The sequence below is a fragment of the Phycodurus eques genome, chromosome 14 (genome assembly GCF_024500275.1).
Source record: "Phycodurus eques isolate BA_2022a chromosome 14, UOR_Pequ_1.1, whole genome shotgun sequence".
Taxonomy (NCBI): Eukaryota; Metazoa; Chordata; class Actinopteri; order Syngnathiformes; family Syngnathidae; genus Phycodurus; species Phycodurus eques.
Genome location: NC_084538.1, coordinates 10424245 through 10446079, shown reverse-complemented (window position 1 = coordinate 10446079; position 21835 = coordinate 10424245). Strand labels below are relative to the sequence as shown.

General features: G+C 39.6%; 1 protein-coding gene across 4 annotated transcripts in view; it reads right to left on the bottom strand.

Moving 5' to 3' along the window:
* mboat2a (membrane bound O-acyltransferase domain containing 2a) overlaps nucleotides 1–21835 on the bottom strand; it is a 50084-nt gene that overhangs the window by 10876 nt on the left and 17373 nt on the right. Inside the window, exons 2-6 of one of the 4 annotated variants that reach the window (XM_061696353.1) lie at nucleotides 18344–18489; nucleotides 12146–12223; nucleotides 5005–5100; nucleotides 3320–3375; nucleotides 636–690 (exon numbers count right to left, since the gene is read on the bottom strand). In XM_061696353.1, the coding sequence (XP_061552337.1) occupies nucleotides 636–690; nucleotides 3320–3375; nucleotides 5005–5100; nucleotides 12146–12223; nucleotides 18344–18489 (431 nt within the window). Of the gene's footprint in view, nucleotides 1–635; nucleotides 691–3319; nucleotides 3376–5004; nucleotides 5101–5426; nucleotides 5449–11915; nucleotides 11978–12145; nucleotides 12224–18343; nucleotides 18490–21835 lie in introns of those variants that run through there. The other 3 variants (XM_061696354.1, XM_061696355.1, XM_061696356.1) reach the window with 3 other exon arrangements.

The following is a 21835-nucleotide window of genomic DNA, read 5'->3' as shown; positions in this document are numbered from 1 at the left end:
AGAGTGACACGTAGCTTCTTGAATACCAAACACTCATTGAATGCTCTCTACAGTACCAAATAAAGTGGGTCTGACTTACTCCCCTTCGATTAAAAGAGACATCACTCAGCACTAAAGATTTAACGGTATGGAAAAGTTCACATCATGACAACCTCGACCAAAATAATAACAATTATCGGCATTATCACAATACTACTTTTACTCTTGTCTAACTCCTAAAGTGAAGTTGGCTATATGTCTTTTAAATGATTTTTTGTCAACTCAAGTGCTTTTGTCCAGCTTAAGGTTTCAGACCAATATGTGTCTAAAGCTACACTTACTGTATGGTAAGGTTGCACTCAAATTAGCAAGCGGCAGACAGTAACACCAGAAAAAGTTGCAAGATTTGAGGCTAATATTTTTTTATTATTATTGTATTTTAAAGAGTCGCTTTAATTGGCAATACTGCGTCACTCTATCACTTGTGGAATACACGCTACCACAACACATTACGTTAAATATGGTATTAATGATAATGAAAATTCAAAACAATAATACGAACCATTTGAAAATCGATTAAAACTATTTCATCGCTACTCAGCACAAACGTTAGGTCCTGTCATCTAGAGCAATAAAAACATACCTGAGTCACATACCTGATTGCAAGGTATTTCTGACCTGGAGTCAGCTGTCCTTCTCGCTTGGTCAAACCTACAAACAGACAAAAAAATCTGAGGATGATACACTCTGTAAAGCAGTTGTTGACCCTGTCTGCATTAAGGGCAGGGGGCGCAGTGCCCCAAAAGATCCAGCAGTCAGCGCTATAGTTCTGTTTTCCAATATGTGTTCTTATTTCCAAATGTAGGTTTTTGTTTTTGTTTTTTAATTTGTAATATATTTGTAAAAAATATATCACCGCTATCTTTGAGTGAAAGGTGGGATAAACCTTTGGCTGTCCATCAGGCAATTGCAGAGCAGATACAGAACAGACAACCATTCGCAGTCACATTCACACCTTTGGACAATTTAGAATCTTCATTTTCAACTAGAACTTAACATGAATGTTATTGGAATTTGGGAGGAAGCCAGAATACCCAGAGAAACTACATGGCACGTGAGCACTGCGAAAAACATGCAAATGTCATACAGGAAGACCTGTGCTGAAATTCGAAACCCAAACTTATTGCTGTTGGTTCTCTGCCAAAAAGCAAAGATTCTGCCGAGCAACAAGTTGTCATACAAACAAATAACGTGATCAGAAAAAAACTGGAAAATTCTGTTGATTTACATTGATTTGATGAATTGGAAGGTATTCTTGGTGTCCGTGACATTTAATGTTAGAAGCCTAATTAAAAGCCCTCCCACCCTAACCCTCCAAAATGTAACTGGGTCTTTGTAAAAGGCTCTTAGCCTTCAGCTAAGGTTAAACAGGCAACAGCGGAGTGTATATTCAAGTCCTACACTAATACAAGCGCTGGCTGCACTTTCCCAACAGCACCTTGGTGACAAATATTTTAAGCGGCGAGTCTTGAGGACTGGTTTAGTAAATATTTGTCTTAGGAGGTTAAGGTTGTCAATGAGAATCCCAGCAACAGGGTGACAGGCTGCTTTTATTTCTGACACCAATTAGGTTAGTGTATAAAATGTTGTCCTGCACTGTTGTATCCTCATAAATGAATGTCCTAGAACAAAATGTGAAGACAACATGTCAATGGATACGTTTAAGATTAGGTGCACATCATTTCTGCCTCCATAATTCATGTTTTTGTTTCCCTTTCCCCACCCCCCCATCTGCAGGAAATTTCTACAGCATGGTGCCGATGGTTAGCGTGTCTGACTCGCAGTTCTGAGCCTCTGGGTTTGAATCTCGCCTCTGGCCTTCCTGTGTGGAGTTTGCATGTTCTTCATGTGCTTTTGTAATTTTTTCCCCCAGGTATTTCAGCTTCCTCCCACATTCCAAAAGCATGCATTTTAGGTTCAATGAAAACTCTAAACTGTCCATGGTTGTAAATGTGAATGGTTGTGAGACTACAGTATATGTGCCCAGCGATTGGCTGGATGGATGTACAGTACACTAAGATGTTATGTTAAGAGGTTATGTTTTAATGGCTATCGTAGGGTTATGTAAAAGCTACGACAAGTCAATTATTTAGTTTAGCTGCGGCTTTTTGGGGAAATCTCAGCAATTCTTACTCATGAAAGCTTAAAACAAATCTCAAGCATACACACAAAGTGTGATGTACCATTTGGTGATCCAAATTGGGATTCGGTCGTGAAATTTGAGTTAATTAAACTTCATAAAATAAAAATGTTAATGACTGGTAAACATGAGCACAGCATAAGTGAGGTCACCGTTACACCAATTAATTCGGAGCTATACTCAACGTGCATGTGCACAAGTGTGATATACACTTCATTGCCATTTCATTAGGTAGACCTGTACAATCCAATACTAAAGCTGTAGCATGTATTGTGCCTTTAAAAAGATAATGACACTGTCAGGAGGTATTCATTTAGCATTATGTTTATTATTGTGGTTGTAGTGTGTAGTTGGGCAGCATGGTAGAATGTGGTTATTGAGTCTGCCTCACTGTCAAGAGGATCTGGGTTTCAATCTCAGCTCATGTTCTTTCAGTGCTTGCGTGGGTTTTCTCTGGGTAGTGTGGTTTCCTCACACATCTCCAAAACATACTTCAAAGGTTCAATTAAGACTCTAAATTCATCCATAGGTGTGAATGTAACTACTGTAAGTGGGAATGGTTGTTCATTGATGTGTTCAGCAACTGACTAGCGCCCAGTCCAGGGTTTAACCGCTCTGAATGTGATAGGAAGTTTGGACGAATTAGTTGCTAGGACCGCCAATTTGAGCACTTTCAAACAGTGCACGCACACGCACACACACACGCACACACACACACACACACACACACACACACAACTGTTGGTTGTATTGAGACTTCACGAAAGTTCTAAAACGCTGCGAGTAACTCATTGTCCTCAGTGATAGAAGCGAAAGTATCAGTTCCAAAAATCTGACAATGTGTCACATGCTGGTCACCTGGTAGCCCGATGACTTCATGTGGCATGACCTTGTTAGGCCAGAATTTAATGGACGTTCCAGCTTTAACTGCATGTGTCCTCTTGCAAAATGGAACTTGTGTTTTAAGTCAGTCATTTAACCGTTTGTAACAGAGTGAGCAGAGCGCAGTGGTTGTTACGCAACAGTATGTATACTCTTTGTGCTGGTTCAAGAATCATCGGCTTGGAAATGTGACCGTGTGATCTGTTTTTTTTAAGCTAGTGATTTTCCCGTGAAAAAAGGCAGTCATGTTGCTCTTACCGTCATGTATTTCAAATGCCAGGCTTGTAATCTTCTGCGTTATCACCATCATGGGCCTGATGAAAACAAGAACACACAAGCTGCTCAGCCCACTGTCCGGATCTCTTAACCGGCCGCTTAAATATAATAAAAGCCTTCATTTGAATGCTCATAGAGAAGAATACTCTTACAATGGCACCCCTTGTTTGTTGGCGGGATATTGCTTTATGATCGCTTATGGAAAATAATGAACCCATTATCCTCTCCAATAATAATGACCATATGAGATTTAGAATGGGATGTTCCCTCTCGGACAATGAAGAGAATGGTAAAAAAAGAAGACTTGAACAGAAATCCTGTGTCTTATCTATTTAAAAATTAATAATTAAAAAAATACAAAGATTTCATCGAAGTGGGACTTCTAAAGTCGAATGCTTTTGAGATAGTACAATTTGCATTGGAAGGAGCATTAAGAGAAGAAGAATGTGAGAACCGTCAAAACAAGAGAGGAGGTTATGCAATGTAAATATAGCCACTGAGAACTAGAGTGGGCTAACTCCATTTTTGTCAGTTCAGAATCAGAATCATCTTTATTTGCCAGGTATGTCAAAATCACACAAGGAATTTGTCTCCGGTAGTTGGAGCCGCTCTAGTACGACAACAGACAGTCAGTGGAGAGAGAATTCTTTTGAGACATAAAAAACACAGTCACTGAGCAATAAAAGGTTACCAGTAATGTGGTAATGCCAGATTTGCGGGAAAGTTTTATGGCTGGTTTATTGCAAAGTCCAAAAATCTGTCAAATCTATCAATATTTCACAAAAGATGACAATATATCCTTTATTTATACTTGCATTCAATTGAAATATATACCTTTTCTCTATTCACTTCTGCAAACATTGATTTAGCCTACTCTAGTTCTTAGTGGCTCAATTATTGTTGAATATTTGCACAATTAAATGACCATATGCCAGCATTTCCTGGATATAGGGTAAACTCTGACTTAGATTTCATTCATGTTAAGAAAATGAAGTGTTTCATAATTTTACGAATATCACTGGTTAAATTCATATTCAATGTCATAAGGTGCAATGCGTGAGTGACACATTATGCCTTTGTCATTCATCACTGTAGTTAAGACTGTGTTTAATTGTATAGATTTTTTTACTCATAGATGGAAAAACCTGTATTTACTGTACACTTGTATAACAAACCGAGGAACCCCTGTACTTTTGTATTTTGTCCTCCCAAAAAAATTGGAGGTCAACCAGCATCCTGAAACAGAATGTGTTCAACATTATTGGTTCCACTATACTAATCTTACACATAAAAAGGATTACAGGCTTTTCACTTATAGAATAAAATGTGATGTCTTTGGAGTAAAATAAGAGGGACAAGAGGAGGAGGACATGAAAGAGTGAAATCTGTGCTCTCCAACAGGCACTGTTGGTTTGGATTTGGTTGCCAAGCAACAACCCACCCCCACCTTGCACAGAGTGCAGGCCGTCTGCTTGAATTGTCACAAAAGTGTGGAGAGAACAAATCGCAAATCCCTTATTGACGGCCGTCTACAGACGCCGTCAAGCGGTGTGACACATTTTTGTTTGGCTTGCTCACAGTGGAATAATACTCCGCATTCTTGCTCCAATCCTCTCTCGTAAACGTCATCATAGCATCACAAACTGCACATGCATGTCTCTGCTTACCCGGTAAAATCCGCAGAGTACATGCCGTAATCAAACACGTAGACACGCGTGATCTGACACACGATCAAATAGCCAAGCGTCACGATGAAGCAGTACCTGTGCAGAAAGAAAAAAAAAAACATATTACATTCCTATCTGATGTCTCATGGGAGGGTGACATGAATGAAAAGACCCACAGATATAAACCTCAAGCTACATCTTGTATTTATTTATTATAAGTGAGAATAAAGCAATATGCTCTCTTTTCTGTCACGTAATGAAAAGCGGCAAAGTTGAACATGACATTCTAATTTTAAAATGTCATCTACATTGATGAATGGGAGTCAGAACATCTAAATGTACGTACACTATACAGAAAAAAGTATTGGGATATCTGTTTATTCAAACTACAATGGATTTATTCATGTGAGGTGGACACTCACAGCAGTGTTTGATGGGGTTGGGGTCAGGGCTTTCAAGTTCTTCCAGACCAAACTCATTCAACCACACCCAAGTCATCTAAAGCATAGGATTAACTTGATCATCTTGGTAGGGGCCTAACACACGATTATTCATTAACAAGAAATGCATTGTAGATGACCACAATGCAATATATATATATCCCATGCGATGGAATATATGTGAATACTGTATTTACCATACAAGTGGTTCAACCCACAGTAGCAATTACATTCCAATACTAGGTTTAGCTTAAATTAAACTGTTTCACTTTTAAAGGTCATGGACTTTATGAGTAAAAAGATAACATTTTTGGCACAAGTTACATCTCAAGCACTGTTAGAAGCACACAAAATTTGAATATGAACCAAATAAAACTGTGACCTGTGTTTTGTAGTGCATTACAACTCCTGTATACAGTACTGTATATCCCCCATTCAACTAGTAGGATACAGTTAAAAAACATTGTTTTGTTGATATAATTGGCTTTTGTCCATAATGTGTCATATATCGCACCTTGGAAACAAATAAGATATACAGTCTCATTCCCTATTAGATGTAGGTAAAGTACAAAAAGACAATGTCCTCCACAACAGGGCATCACTTTGGAAATGCTCAAGAACTAGACATAAGGGCGGAGGAGCGTCCAATAATGTGCAACTGTGAGCAGACAAGTAAAACCTTTTATAAGAAAAAGCCAAGGCAGAACAAGAGGGAAAGTCTGTGGGTGGACTGTGCAAAGTCCAAGTGCTAGCGATCTAGCATCCCCCTGCTGCAAACAATAAAAGGATTGTGTTGCTCTCGGAAGGAGTACAACACATCAGCTTGAGTCAAAGCATGGCGGGACAAAAGACATAACACGTGCTTTTAATTCGGGATGCTTCCACCACCGATATGAGAGAAGAAATCAAGTCACCTCGACGACCGAGCACTTAGCTCACGCAGCCCTCACAATGACAAAGCCCTGATCATCAGAATCATCTTTATTTGCCAAGTATGTCCAAAAAACAAACGAGGAATTTGTCTCCGGTAGTTGGAGCCGCTCTAGTACGACAACAGACAGTCAATTGACAGAGAACACTTTGGGGACATAAAGACATTGACAAAAACAGTCACTGAGCAATAAAGGGTTGCTAGTTATCTGGTAATGCCGGTACAAATTTTATTTGTATTTTTTTTGACAATTGTCCAAAAAGATGCACAGTCCTCTAGCACTTAGAGCAGTTTGAATGACTAATATAGCAATAGTCCGGTGCAATGACCATGGTGCAAAGGGCACAGAGACTTTAAGGAATGTGTGCAGTTTAAAGTGACTAGTAGTGCGATAATCTGGGACAATGTTGATTGTGCAAATGTTGCAGATTCTCCTCGGTCAGTGCAAATGGGGCAGATGCTACTCTGGCATGAGTGGCCAGTATTGGTCAACAACAGATATGCAAATAGTGCAGCGTGGCGAGACTACTACAGTGAGTGCACGAGTAATATATAATTGGCCCGACAGAAACGTGACAACAAACTCAAGACAAAAAAATTGGCAGCATGTTGCAATGGAATTGTAAGTTAGCTGTTTAAGAAGTTGATTGCAAGAGGGAAGCAGTCCTGTTAGTTGCTTGGAGACTGAGACAACCCTAACCTGGCATGTATTTACGATCGTAACGGCACACACAATACACTCCCACGCCTGCCCTTCAAAATGTGCCACATTCACATCCTGCTATCCTCCGCTGATAGCTTCCCTGAGAGACCCAGGACACCTCTCATATTGTGCTACAATGTGTAAATTAATTAGCTCAGTTTCATTAGCCTCAAATCATGTCGTTATTGGTTACAAAACATTTCCTATTGTCAATTTGTACATACCACAGCAGCTAGTACCGTGAACCCCCACTATATTACAGTTCATCGTTTGCTCCTCTTCTACAATGCAAATTTTTATATGATATATGACAATGTTTACTGGACTATATGATATACAGTACCGGTATAAGTTGAGTATTAGCAGCTCAATAAGTGTTTGCATACAAAAGCATTTTTAATCCTCTTCATGATCCCATTTGCCCCAGTAACACACAACTGTGTTTTTCATTGTGGTTGTGTGTGCAGCTGCTCTGTTTGCAGAAGGCCCAACAGGGATTCTAACAATTATCCACATCTGATTTGTGTAATTTACATCCGAAGAAGGCAGGGGGTGTTTCATTTCCACTCAAGGCATCAATGGATCCTGTGACTAAAGCAAACCCACCTTCCTCTGTGGGACAGCAGTGGACAGGTGTGCACGTAGGCTTGAGCAGCATGTACACACGCACACAAAGTCAAACAAAAGAGCCTGAAACGTGCGTTTGAGCACTGGCAGGTTGTGCACACACAGTAAATGCCTGGAAGCCCAACGCCACCGTGTCCACTCAAATGGATGCAGAGGAAATTTCCATCTGTTCTGCTAGCAGCTTTGATGTAGTAATTCACACTGTATGGTTCGCAGCTTCCACACCAAAGTCACATGATGTCACATATAATAGCTTGCGACACGAAGAGGGACTGTTCTAAATGTTATCTGCAAATCAGGTCCAACGACACAAATCGAAGCCTTAATCATCCAAGGCCTCATTGCTGTAGCGGAAAGGTTTCCTGAACATAGAAATATGATAAAATATTCTGTCGTGCCCGGGCAGCTGAGGTGGGAGCGACGGGAAGGTCGCAGCTGCTGACGTCATTGTTCCTTCCTTCCAGGCACAACTTGTCCCTGTGCCAGTCAGTCAGTCAGTCAGTCAGTCAGTCAGTCAGTCAGTGAGAGGCCACATCCTCAAGTGATCACATGACACTAGTTGAGCCAAAAACAACACTCTTACCACCAAATGGGGCTGACACCTAACATACAATGCACACACTTTGTTATTTGGTTTTGATTTTTTTTTTTATCCTGATTTAAGTTTACATAATAGATGTGCAAATGCACAATAATTATACTCAAATTTATAAATACAGACCTTTGGCTAAGTCTACAAATGGTCAAATTATTATATATTATGTCGAAGAGGGAATAGCGCCTTCCCTCCTGTTCAAATACATTGTGCATTTCTTTACTTTATCCCAATTTATTTTGTTTTATATACAGCGGTTCCTCAGTTTTTCAAGTTACGAGCTGTTGCATGGTCAATTTTTTGTTTGTCTGTGTTACGAGCTTCAGATACACCGCTGCATGAGTGAAGTGGGGACAAAGCATTCGGCGATGCACTTTCAACGATTCCTTGAATGAACAGTTACAGACAGTCAAACACACAAATACAAAATGAGAACACTCGCAAAGAGCTACAGTAATCAAGGACATGACAGCCAATTTCTTGACATTACTCACAAGGCAAGGCGCTTAAAGGCATAAATAGAAGACTATAGCTGTTGTTGTGACTTTCGGCTTGTCCTAACATACACTAATTATAATTTGTAAAACCAGTTTATTTCATTACATTCCCTTTGATGTTTCCATATAATACAGTAATATTTGTCTTCATTAAAATTATTTTTTTTTAAATGTGTTGTTGGCTGGAATAGATTAAATGCATATCAATTCATTTCAATGTTGAAAATTGATTTGAGATATGTCAAGTTCTGTGATATTGCTGATCATGGAAATGTGCGAAGCGTAATCAACACTTTTGCTGTTCTTTTGATTTGACGCATCTGAGCAGTCCGAGCTAACTTTTGCATCAAAAACTCGAGCACAGGCCAGAATACGAAAAACTTCATGGTCTGAAAAGAGAATTGTCATTTTCTTCATGTCCTGCAACACTACATAATGATTTCTTATGGAATAAGGCAAAAGCTTGACAGTAGGAAATACTGCAATATGTTTAAAAATGTATCTGACCGCTAGTCAATTAAGAGTTGGAGTGAATTCTCCTTTTGTGTCAGTGCCAGGACAATAAATATTTGCATTATTTGCGCTTGCTCTCATTAACCAGCAGATAGCGCTGTATGCCACACTTGGAACATAAAAGTATTCCAGAACATTCTGCTAGACATACAGTATATAAAACAGGTGAACTGTCAAAGATAGAAAAGGGAGTGGCGCAGTGAGAGTGGGAATGCCATGAAACACGATGCCTTGAATTGCGAACAAAGCATTCATCTTCAGTCTCGAGTTGTGTTGGGTCAGGTTCACACTCAAAAGTCATTTCCATCGAGCAAAAAAAGGAGCTTTTAGCAGCTGCATAAAGCTGTCACACTGCACTCACGCCGAGTGACTGAATGAAAATCTTAAGGACGACTGTACTCAATTTGACTTTGGTCAGGGCAATAGTGTCCTTGTAGTCCGTGTAGTGTTCTAAAAGTTGTGGAGCAGTCACATAAGGGAAGGGTTAAGGGAGGCAACTGCAAGTTGTTAACTTTCTTAATCCACTTCAACTTTTCTTGGCAGTCATGTGTTTAGAAGAGGTGCAAGTTTGGAGGGTGTGGAGGACGTCTGACAAAAAAGGAATTGGATAGCAATGGAGTGAAATTTGTCAGGGAGGAGTTTTGTAAAACACTTAAATTTCTCCCAAATAGCGGGGTACACACACCAATTTTTAACATCTTAACCGATTTTTAAAAATGTGACAGAACTCACACATGATAAGGAGAAACCAAATCAGCACGCCACATACATGACGATAGATATCACCACAGACAATTGTGACTCTATTCCCCCAAACCAGATGTCCATTGTAGTACCAAGACTGACCTATGAGAGGCAGCATAGTGCCACAGGTCATCCAAAGGATTTGGTGATTATAAATATTGAACAGGTTTAACCAGTGGTGGTTTCTGGCATGTGCATCACGTTCGGACGCACAGAGCAACATTTATGGGGGCCTCAACGCACCCCAAAATAAAGAGAAACTGCAAAGAAATTCGTATGGGGTCGTTTTCACCCTCTTGTGGGGTCACCCTCTGTAGAAGAGATGCAAGATGGTAAGCTTAAATAGATTGATGTAATGGGGGAGCAGATATCATAAGACATAACAGACAATTGTGCATCATGGAAGCCCAGATGACAACACTTTTGAAATAATTTAACAATCTATTCCTGAACATAAAAGAAAGCAAGCACGCTGGGAAAAAAAAGCCCAAATTATTGCAATTAGGCTCCCTTTAAGTTTATTTTTCATTTGTGCAATGCAAAATGTGTTTTTTTTTAAATTCTCTGTTTCCATCCATTTTCGGTACCGCTTATCCTCACCAGTGTCATGGGCGTGCCGGAGCCTATCCCAGCTATCTTTCGGCGAGAACTGGTCCCTGAACTGGTCGCCAGCCAATCGCAGGGCACATATAAACATGATATTTGGTTTAACATACAATTTAACATATGATTCTTGACCCAGTTTCCAAGCAGATCAGGGAGAGAGAAAAAAAACCTCTAAAGATACACCATACAAGTTCTGGTCGATTAATAGATTTGATAAAGGATATATATATATTTTTTCCCCCTCAATTTGATGATTTAATTTATTCAGGATCCTGTTTACGTTTTAACAAAAAAAACAAAAAAAAAAAACATTTTCCTATTAGCTGTAAAGAAAAAAAATATTTATTTCAAATATTTAGTATAGAATATTTAAAATATTTAGTTTATGCAAGTTAATAATGGGGGGGGGGGTTACTTGCTGGAAATGCTTGTTTTGCAAGCAAAAAAAAATCTAAAAATATGAAATTATATTTTTGTATTTAAAAAAAAAAAAAAAAAAAGGCCAAGCCTTAACCTACACACCACAGGATAATCACTCAGGAGGATACATTTTTACAGACATCAGACAATAGGACCTTTGGTGGGGTTGAACGGAAGGGGGGGTAAATTGGCCCTATTATTGTGATGTGTGTAACCCACTTTACTCCCACGCAAGGTCACAGTAGAGTCAATCTCAGCCTGCCACGACAATAATTCCTCATTTGTTATGCAAAGACGACCCACGCCATTGGGTTGAAGACCCTCGGCAAACACGAGGATGTCTGTGCATCCTGCCACAGTGCTTGTGCCCCCGAGCAGAACTTTGACACCGACATTGCGGCAAAGGTGGATTGACTTGGTCGAAGCTGCAGGACAATACGTTACGAATATGAAAAAGTATGTCACATCACAACGTACAATGTAATGCACTTGTCAAACCCCTACCTTAGCGCAACAACATTTTAGAAACACCAATTAGTAAACTACACTACCTTCACATGACAGTCGCAATAATAAGCATCATTCCTCTACCGCTTGCTCTTGTAGTATATCTTATTCGATTGAGTAGGTATAACTTATAAACTGAAGGATACACATCCAGGGATGCATCATATTGCTTCCTTCATTCAACATGATCCGGTTCTTTGTTTTAGGTTATGGTCACACTAAGTCCTTTATCAGAGCAGCTGCTTGGGTGAAAAAATATTTTGTTTGCATCTACTTTCAGCGCTCAGCCCACATAGAAACATTGTCTGTTTACACCTGCACTTCTAACCTTGAATCCTGGCATCAAAGCGCGCTTGCTTGTGTGTGTATCCTGATGAGCCACGATCACACAGATGTAGGCCTAAGGGCAGAATCATTGTCATCGTAACCCGAGCTCGTACGCCTCAAACAGAGCCAGACAAACAATCGCAGACGGTCAATACTACTACGCTGACGCTGAGCTTGCTTGTCGTGCACTGTGCGGCCATTTCTGCAGGCAAAAAGGCTAGGAGCACTTACTTGTGCATGCGCTCCAGGCCGGCAAAGACGATCACGCTGTAGGACAAACCGCTCTGCACCAGGAAATGAAGGGAATACCTGGGGAAAACGACAGTGTAAATATGATATACATGTGACAATATTTCCTTTATCAACCAACCATGGGGAAAATTAACAACCGATTGTTATATATATATATATATATATATAAATATAAAACAACCGATTGTTATATATATATATATATATATTAAATAATACAGCATTTTATTTCTAAAAAGTACTGTATATCTAATATATTTGTTGTTGGCTATTAACGTTAATTTGCACAGTTTCAACATTAAAACTGCAATTAAATCAAGGGCAAAAAACTGTACCTAAATAATGATTGAACTAAAATGTATTGCAAAAAAAGTGAAACAAAAATTATACCTAAATGTTTAAAAACTGTTGTTAAATATTAGATGTAAACGCATTAAATTGTTAAATCATGTATTATTGCTAAATAGAACTTAACTCTAAATATGTACTGTGCTTGAAAAGTAAAAATTGTACAATACAGTTTTTCCTTAACGTAAATTTGATGTGCATCTATTTTAGTGCTTTATTTTCACATACAACAAGAGGGAGCCCACATATCACTAGTGGTACTCATTCCACACTTTGATGACAGTCACTGACTGGCCTAGGAGATTTAGTGTAGGACATATTTGGGACACCCTGCATTTTTAATCGCATGGGAGAATCTCTCTTAAAATGTTCTGAACTCCCGTTTTCACTCCAGTATTGTATTGAGCAGAATAGGTCTGCATGTATATAGACCTTATCTGACATCCGATTGTTCTTCTATATACCACAAACTAAAAGAATGAATGAACAGTATTTATGCTGGTTGCAGTCAAATAGTGCACTGAATTGCTTCAAGATACTATCAATTAACAAACAATTCCACACAATTGAAATTATTCTCATTATTGTAGTACACCCTTTACCAAATATCTGACAAAATATGTTTCATGGAAATTATCAGCTATTAAGAGTCCTTCCACATTCCTCATCTTTAATAAGTTTTACACATTGAGTAAATGGCAGCAATAATCATTAGTGGACACTATTTACTAGTGGGTGTTTAATTGAACTGGGTTGCAATGGTTTATCTTTCTTTACAGCAGGTTCTACATATGAGGGATTAAGTAATCACCCAAATGGCACTTGAAACAGCATAGAACCCGCCAACCGACCACGAAACCCGATAAATACCATGGCTTATTTGTACGGCAACCAACCAAACATCTTGGATGAACTAAAACAGAAATTTTTAGGCCCTCTCTCTGGTCCAAAATCAGTGACCGTTGACTGACAAATGTTCTTCCTGATGAATGGATAAACGTTGCCACAGACACACTCGATCATCGTGGAGAAGGTATTGGCAGAAGAGTGGAATTTGCCATCAATTGCTGTCCCACTTCACAAACGTAATAGTCCAGTCATCAAAGTGACAGGCAATTACAGCACTGTAAAGTGAAAGTGTCTTACAACAAGAAAGTATGACACAGCATTTGCAGGAAATCATACTGTTCTTCCAAACTGCTATTTTCTGTAATCTCCCGCTTCGTTATCTGTGACTGACACAAAAATGAGGAAATTACGCTTTATCAAAGAAGTCAGACCATCTGCCATGTGGCTTTTACAACCCTAAATGTGTCATATCCAGTCACAGGATAGCAACCGGCACCTCATTATGTTAATATCCACCCATACATTTTTTTAATTTACCGCTTATCCTGTTCATTGTTGGGGGTGAGCTGCAGCCTATTTCAGCTAACTCCGTCTGGGCAAGTCAACAATTCTTAATCGTAGGTCTTCTGAGAGCTATGTTGAGCGAAGCAAGGCATTGTACACATCAGGCAATTCTTCTTGACAAGAGACAATTCTAAACTGGTGTGTCTTCTAATGGCCAGAGCAACTTTAAGCCACACCTTCAACCTTGTCTCATTGAATGGACCCCAGGTTGGCTCACACCTAAGTCTGATTAGCTCTTGGAGAATCCTTAGCCTAGAGGTTCACCTACATATTATTTTCAATAGAAATATGGTAAAAAGAATTGTTTGTGTGGTATTACATTACGCAGACTCCGTTTATTCTTGTGATTTAACTGAAGATCAGATCACAATTCTAAAGGGTTTGCATACTTTTTACTCCCACTGTATGTGAATGGAGAAAAATGTTTACATGGTGTGTGTTTTTGAACAGACAGACATATGGTTACATGTGTATATGTGAATGGACAGACCGTTGTGAGATGCTAGTAACAATTGCAGCAGAGGGAAAACAACTTAAGTAGCCTCAAAGGGTCAATAAACATTTTGGTAGAGCGGTCCATTATAAAAGTCAAACTTGTAGCACAGTCTGATTATTATTATTAGACTTTACACCGATTTTATCGGGCTGATCGGCTTTGATGTCATAATTCGCCGATCCGATCAATGACGTCATTGATTGGCTCCGCAAAAGACATTTACTCCGCGTCGCCGCATGTACAGTAAATTTGAATCCAAAAGCTACTTTATTTTTAGCCTTGTCGCATGTCTTTTGACGTAGTACTGTAAATATCTGAAGGCCAACAAAGTTATTTATTTAAAAAAAACATGTCGGCAGTGTGGGACAGACAACACGTCTGAGACAGACAACATGTAATGCCCGGATCAAACTACAAGACAAATTTCACGATTGCACTATGTCAGACTACTGCAATAAAATCTTGTATTCCGATATCACCGCTTCCCGTTTTTTTTACAATCATTGGGGTTTATCTTGTCAACTCAAATGCGACCGGATACACTCATTACCGTGGCGACGACAACAAGAGTGGCACGCGCCGACGGTATTATAAGGACAAAATGGGGGGAAAAACGTGCGTTTGTGGTCACCGGTGCTCAGGACAGGAGAGGACGTTCGTTTAAGGCTTGCTTGATTGAGGTATGTTCACATACTTTTAATACGATACGGCACACAGGCAGGCAATAAAATGTTATGTAGCCTAGCAAGCTACTGCTAGCACGAACAGTTGGACGTAAACATGCCGCCGTTCTGTTGAATCATGCTCTAAGGTTTCGGTGTGGGTGAAGTAATTTAATTAAAAATAAAGTAATTTAATTACAGTAAGTTAGCACCCATTATTTCTGTCATGTTGTAATGGTAGTTTCACCTGACTAATTAGAATACACGATCTGACGAGAGCAGTGATTTCCAACCTTTATGGAGCCAAGGAACATATTTTACAATTGAAAAATCTCATGGCACACCAACAAACAAAAATGTCACAAAAAGTGGATACATTAATTAATGTATTTACTTCCTGCCACCTAATAGAAAACCATGCATCTGTTCTGTCTGTCACTATGCCTCACTGGGATACATAGAGGAAGAAAGATACATTATGTATTGTAAATATAATTTTTTTAGCAATTAAGTACACAAGTTTATACAGAAAATGAAATGAACAGGTCATTTTAATAGACACATTCCTCCATCTTGTGATCGGATCGATGATCGGTTATCGTTTTTTTAAACTCGCTGATCGGCCCCAAAAATCCTGATCGTGTAAAGCCTAATTATTATAGTGACTATATGGGTTTGGAGGGTCTTAGTTTACAACCAATGTAATAATCAACAATAGTGTATACAGTATAAAGAGCGATTCTGGTATACGGGTTGGGTACGCAAATACTTGATTTACCTGTGCAATGTCAATAAGACAAATGCAAGGGCATATACTCTTAAGACATGCATTAAGAAAGTTGAATTGGTGGTACTATAAGCATTATCTGACTACATCAGAAAGTTTAGTTGTAATGTATACAGTATATTTGCTAAGTAAACTGCCTCGTGCTTGCTCTCTAAACCCTGCTAGGGTACAGCAATGTATCCGGGATTATAGCCTATTAATGTAGCAAATAGCATTGTCTGGCATGCTTTCAACAACATAAACAGTGTGTATTGATCCATTTGAGACAAACCAGCTTCCATGACTTTGTGAAATGGACAATAGGATTTTTTATTTATTTTATTTTTTTAAACATAGTGAAAGTGCTGTCGCCTTTATCTATTGAATTTCCTAGCAGCGACCACCCAAACTGTATATTTAATTACATGTACTCTTTAGGACACAGGGTCACCTTTCACTCACAGACTAGTTCCTCTTTTGTTGTTAAGATTTGCATGATTGTGACAGCACTGTTTCACTCTGTTCCCTGACTAATTCAGTGTATTGCGTGTATGTACTTTGCTGTTTTGCTCTTTAAAATATAGATTTAAAATATGTAAGGGTATCGTATTGGTTTGTATTGTTAATGAACAAGAGAATGTGTATTAATAAAAGATTTGGCCGAAATAGCTAAATTCGTTACGATAATCGTGTTGAATTATTACCTCCACTAAGAAGCTAATGTTGCTCAGTTGACTCGGTGTTCGGTATTTGTGTTATTTTATGATAGCAAAAAAAAGATGTGGACTTGCTTGTTTGTTGGTTGGCAGAAATCTGCATAAAATCGATATTGATATTGAATACCTGACACTTACATTGCCCGTGATCATCATATTTTTTTTTTTAATTCTAAAAGGGGTTTATGGTGCAACCCCAGAGGGCAGAAAATATCTTAGATTACTTTGTCTCCCCGCTCCATGTCAGTGCCATTATACAAATCAGTGACCTGGAAACAAAACTGGAAGAATGATTTTTTTTTAGGCAGTTTACAAGGTGTTAGAGTCTTAACAGTAGGGTATTTAGGGACCAGATTGACCAGATTGCCAAATTTAACACCTGACACTAATTTATCCCGCTTTGTTGCACTGAACGGAATGTCACACCGTCTTCCGGGTAGTATCAGAGGCGCTTTCAGACAGAACTCACCAAAGCAATGACATTGTCCATGTGCGTTCACACAGTCGTTGCAGCTTGCCCTATTAAGATCATTAGAAGAGCGTCAATTGCTGCAACGCAAAGGGATGTGGGCATTGACACTAGAGTGTTCAAATCCAGACTGGTTGCGGGTGCTGGTGTTCCGCCTCTGACAGTACGTCAGAATCCACCAAATTTCTGGGTCGACTTCAAGCCCCCATTCTGCATTGGTTCCTTACACACAGGACGGAGAGCCGATAGAAAGGCGCAAAAAAAGACACCTTTCATGGTCAGTGTGTAAGGCGGTACACTGTCTGGGGAAGTTTTCTTTACATGTCACACCAGATTAGGCGATGCTGTGTTGCTATGTGAAAACACTCATAGTTGTGGAGTCATCAGTTATGTTTGTCACTGCAAGTTGACGTTTACTATAAAAGTGACACATAAAACCAAAGAGTATTACACATTGAATAGTTTAACTTCAAAATGTTCAACTCAATCATGTAATTTCCTCTAACAAAACTCTGATAGCTTAATGGTAATATGTAAGGCCAACTGGCTCACAGAAATTAGCATAGATGTTACGGTAATCATAAACCTTCAAACAAATGCTACTTAAACAAACACGGACTTAGAAATAGAGCAAACAACAATACTCACAGGAATATATTATCTCTGCGCTGTGGAAAAAACAGCCTTTACTGGAGTGTAGTTAGGGACCTTCTCTGTCCCTTTTTCATGCTCTTATTATGTTTCACCTCTTCTAGTCGACCTCAGTTGTCCGGCATGTTGCAGCCCAACGTGGTACTACACTGAAGATGCGCAACTCTGAATTCGGACTTGCCTGTATACTGTACAAACCCATAAAAACGATCGCTTAAAAAAATCCATGATGTAGCGTGGGCGCGAATGGCGATATAGCGGGGGAAACACTGTAAAAGAAGCTATCATCTGTCATTCATTGATGCAGTTGTATTGATCATACTTTAATGCAAAACTTAATACTCATACTATTTTGTGCACAAGGGCGCACACGCACGCACGCACACACTGTGGCACTCTCCCAGAGGTGTTGTTAGTTTGTCTATTCAAGGGTGATAGCGTTCTACTTGGGTAGATCTGGTACAACACAATCGATCTAGTTGCATTGGCTAAGACAACAATGAACTAAAGTCATTGACGACCAAGCTTACCTGAAACACTATTAGAGAACGCTCAGTGTTGATTCAGTTGTTTGTTTGAAGGAAGGGAGGAATAAAGGAAAGAAGAAAGGAAGCTAAAGAATAGCATGCATTTTACATCAGGAGAGACTGACTCACCAGCCAAAGCAGAAGAGAGCCAAGTAGAAGCCCAGCAGAGTGGCCACAACATGTCTGACGAAGGGACTGGTCTTACTCGGGTGGAGGTAGAGACGGAACCACACGGCCATGAGCAGCGCAAACAACTGGCATGCCACAAAGTTAACCTGCATGGGGAAGCACAACATGACATTTTTAGACAGTCACCATCCATCCATTTTCCGTACCGCTTTATCCTCACAAGGGTCGCGGGCGTGCTGGAGCCTATCCCAGCCATCTTCGGGCGAGAGGCGGGGTACACCCTGAACTGGCAGCCAACCAATCATATAATGAGGAAAACAGGGAGATGTATTTGATATATTTAACTTGCATTTTAGCTTCATTTGTTAAACTGCTACTGTCATATCAATGACAGGCTGAAACAAACTGAAATAACCCTCATGTATACATTATGTTCTACATAAAAGTACTAAAAAATATATACTTTGATAAATGAGGGCCCTGACGTTTATCCCAACAGACATTGGGTGAGAGGCGGGGAACATCCTGGACTGGTCGCCTGTCAGTCACAGGGTACATATAGATAAACAACCATTCACTATGAACAATTTCATTTCGAGCCTTCAGTGAACCTAACATCTTACACCTTATGGACATCATGCTATAACAGAAAGTACCAATGTATGGAACAGGTCATAGCCTTAGTTGACATTGACCCTTGGACTAAAATCGAAAACCAAGAGCTGTAAAATCTTAGCTAAATCACGATGTAATACTAGACTACATGTAGACTACATCCTTCGGCTGGCCTGGGAACGCCTCGGGATCCGCCCGGAAGAGCTGGATGAAGTGGCTGGGGAGAGGGTGTGGGTGTCCCTGCGAAAACTACTGCCCCCGCGACCCGACCTCGGATAAGCGGCAGAAAATGGATGGATGGATGGATGGATGGACGATGTAATACACAGTAAACATCAGTAGACACTCATCCGATAAAAGGCCAACATGCTCGTTTGATGTCCCACTCACTGGCAGCGCAATGGCACGCTGGTAAATATGGGTCATGCAAATAGATCTGTCTGGCCGGTACACAGAGAAAGTGTAGACACACCACAAACGCCATCCATTATCTATGCTTCCTGCATGATTCATGAGGGTGCCAGTGAGACAGATATAGCCTCAAATGCATACATCAGGTCCTCTAACCACATAGGAAAGTGAATACAAGGGATCATGACCATAGAAGAAGGTGGGGCGAACTTTTGGGCTCAAGCTCCACATTTGGTTTTGCAAACTGACAGATTGACCACATAAAAATTGTCAAATGTACTGCATATATATATATATATTTTTTTTTAATTCTATTTTTTTATTTCATTGTGTGTATAATGATTTTTGTTGTAATAAAATAACCATTCATTCATCTTCCGTTCCGCTTATCCTCACTAGGGTCGTGGGCGTGCTGGAGCCTATCTCGGCTATCTTCGGGCGAGAGGCGGAGTACACCCTGAACTGGTTGCCAGCCAATCGCAGGGCACATATAACCAATTGTAAGAAAAAAATGGCCAAATCAATGCATCAGATCATTTAACTATTTCAGGACTCTTGATAATGTAAATGCTTGGTGGGGTGGATTAAAGAACAGAGTGGACCGTATGTGGCCCGAGGACCGTACTTTACCCACACTTGCCTTGCACTATCGGGGGGAAATGACCATTACACCTACAAGAAGTGAAAATGAAGGAACATTTACAGCTCAAATGCTTTCAGTCACCTAGGAAGCCTTTTTTTTTTTTTTTTTTTTTACATTTGGGATTGTGTCTGCAGGAACTTTTGTCCACAGAAGATTCCCCACCACCCACAAAGTAGTAAATTTGTAACCAAATAATAGTTTGTATGCGGAAAACCCAAGATTCTGAGTGAAATTTGTTGTTAAATTGTTATTATCTTAACCAACACTTATAATTTAACCGACACAACTATCATGGGATTAGTACCTTTTCTGGCCTTTATTGTTGTAAATGTATGCACACAGAAAATTAGGTCATTGTGACTTGTTCCACACAGTACTCAGCCAATCAAATTCAGAGCAGCTTTGCAAGTGGAGCAAGTGGGTGTGTGCGAGAAATAGTGATGAAAAAATATTCGCGAATAATTGATCATGCATAAAATATAACATGATCAGGAGATCCGCTGGAAGACAGTTTCTTTAAATGGACATCTTTAACGTTTAATTGACCCCTGCTGTAGGCCAAACCAGGATTGATTAATTAATTGATTAAGGGGTGTTTCCAGACTGTGTCGATATTGTGTTCATGAGTTTAGCAGGTGGTAATTGTTGTACTGTTATATGGCACCAGGAAAAATTAGGAAGACAAGGGCAATCAAGCATGAGAATCGAAACTAAAAGGCTCTCTGTTGTATTCACATTAAGGAAACCTCTCCTTTTAAAAAAGGTATGTTCAGGTAGTATTTTCATGCTATTTGCTAATGCATATGATTCATAGGCAGCTGGATGTCAATAAAAGGTTGTGCATATTGACTGGCAGCTACTTCCATTATTCTGCCTAAAATAGATCTTGCCTCACCTCTCAGGGCTAAAAATAAAACCTGGCCTCAGTAATAAACAAATCCCATCATCTGACCCTTCTAGCAACCTCCTCTCTTGTCAGCTCCACAGTGTGTTTTCCAAACACAAAGCTTTGAAACTCATTTCACACTTTGATTATTACAGGCTGCGCTTTTCCACACACAACTGGTTGGTTCCACCGAAAGCCAGCACCTTGCTTGCTGGAATATTCACTGTCAGCTCACACGCCCTTAACACCAAGGCAAAAGAAGCAGTAGGTGTCAAATAGTTTGATCTATTTGCATGACAAACAAATAGTTCATGAATGCATGCATGTTTGCGGGCATGCCCTCTGCCCTCTACATCAATAAAAGACCTGCCAGTAAGTCTGTATAATAAATCAAAGAAGTGCAGTCTACACAAGTAGGTGTTTCCTTAAACAGGGACTTAAGGGGTTAGAAGACAAAAGAGGCAAATGCTGAGAAACTTGAATTTGCAAGTTTGAAGTCAGAGCCCCTCCCAAGGGAGCGGCATGTTGCACTGCAAGAAAGGAATGTCAAGTGGTGGACAGGGAGGAAGTGACGGAAGAACTGCATTGTTTAAGGTAACAGCCAAGTGGAATTGAGTGAAAGCAGAGTGAAAGTTCAGGCATGGACAAGAAACTCTTAAGTGGAATTCTTCCCATGAGCCTGGTTTGTTTGGATTTTAAAAAAATAATTCCCATTGCAAACAATGGAAATAGAAATAATCTGGTCATAAAAACTTTATTAACACTAGGTAAAAACAATAAAACTTAATTTTAGTGACAAATGCGAGATCTGGCATATTTGCAACACCACTCATTCAAAACAATTACTTGAGTATCTTGAGTTATTCGATTACAGAAATCCCTCACTATATCGCGCTTCGTTTTTTGCCGATTCAAATGCATCCAGGTTGCCATGTCT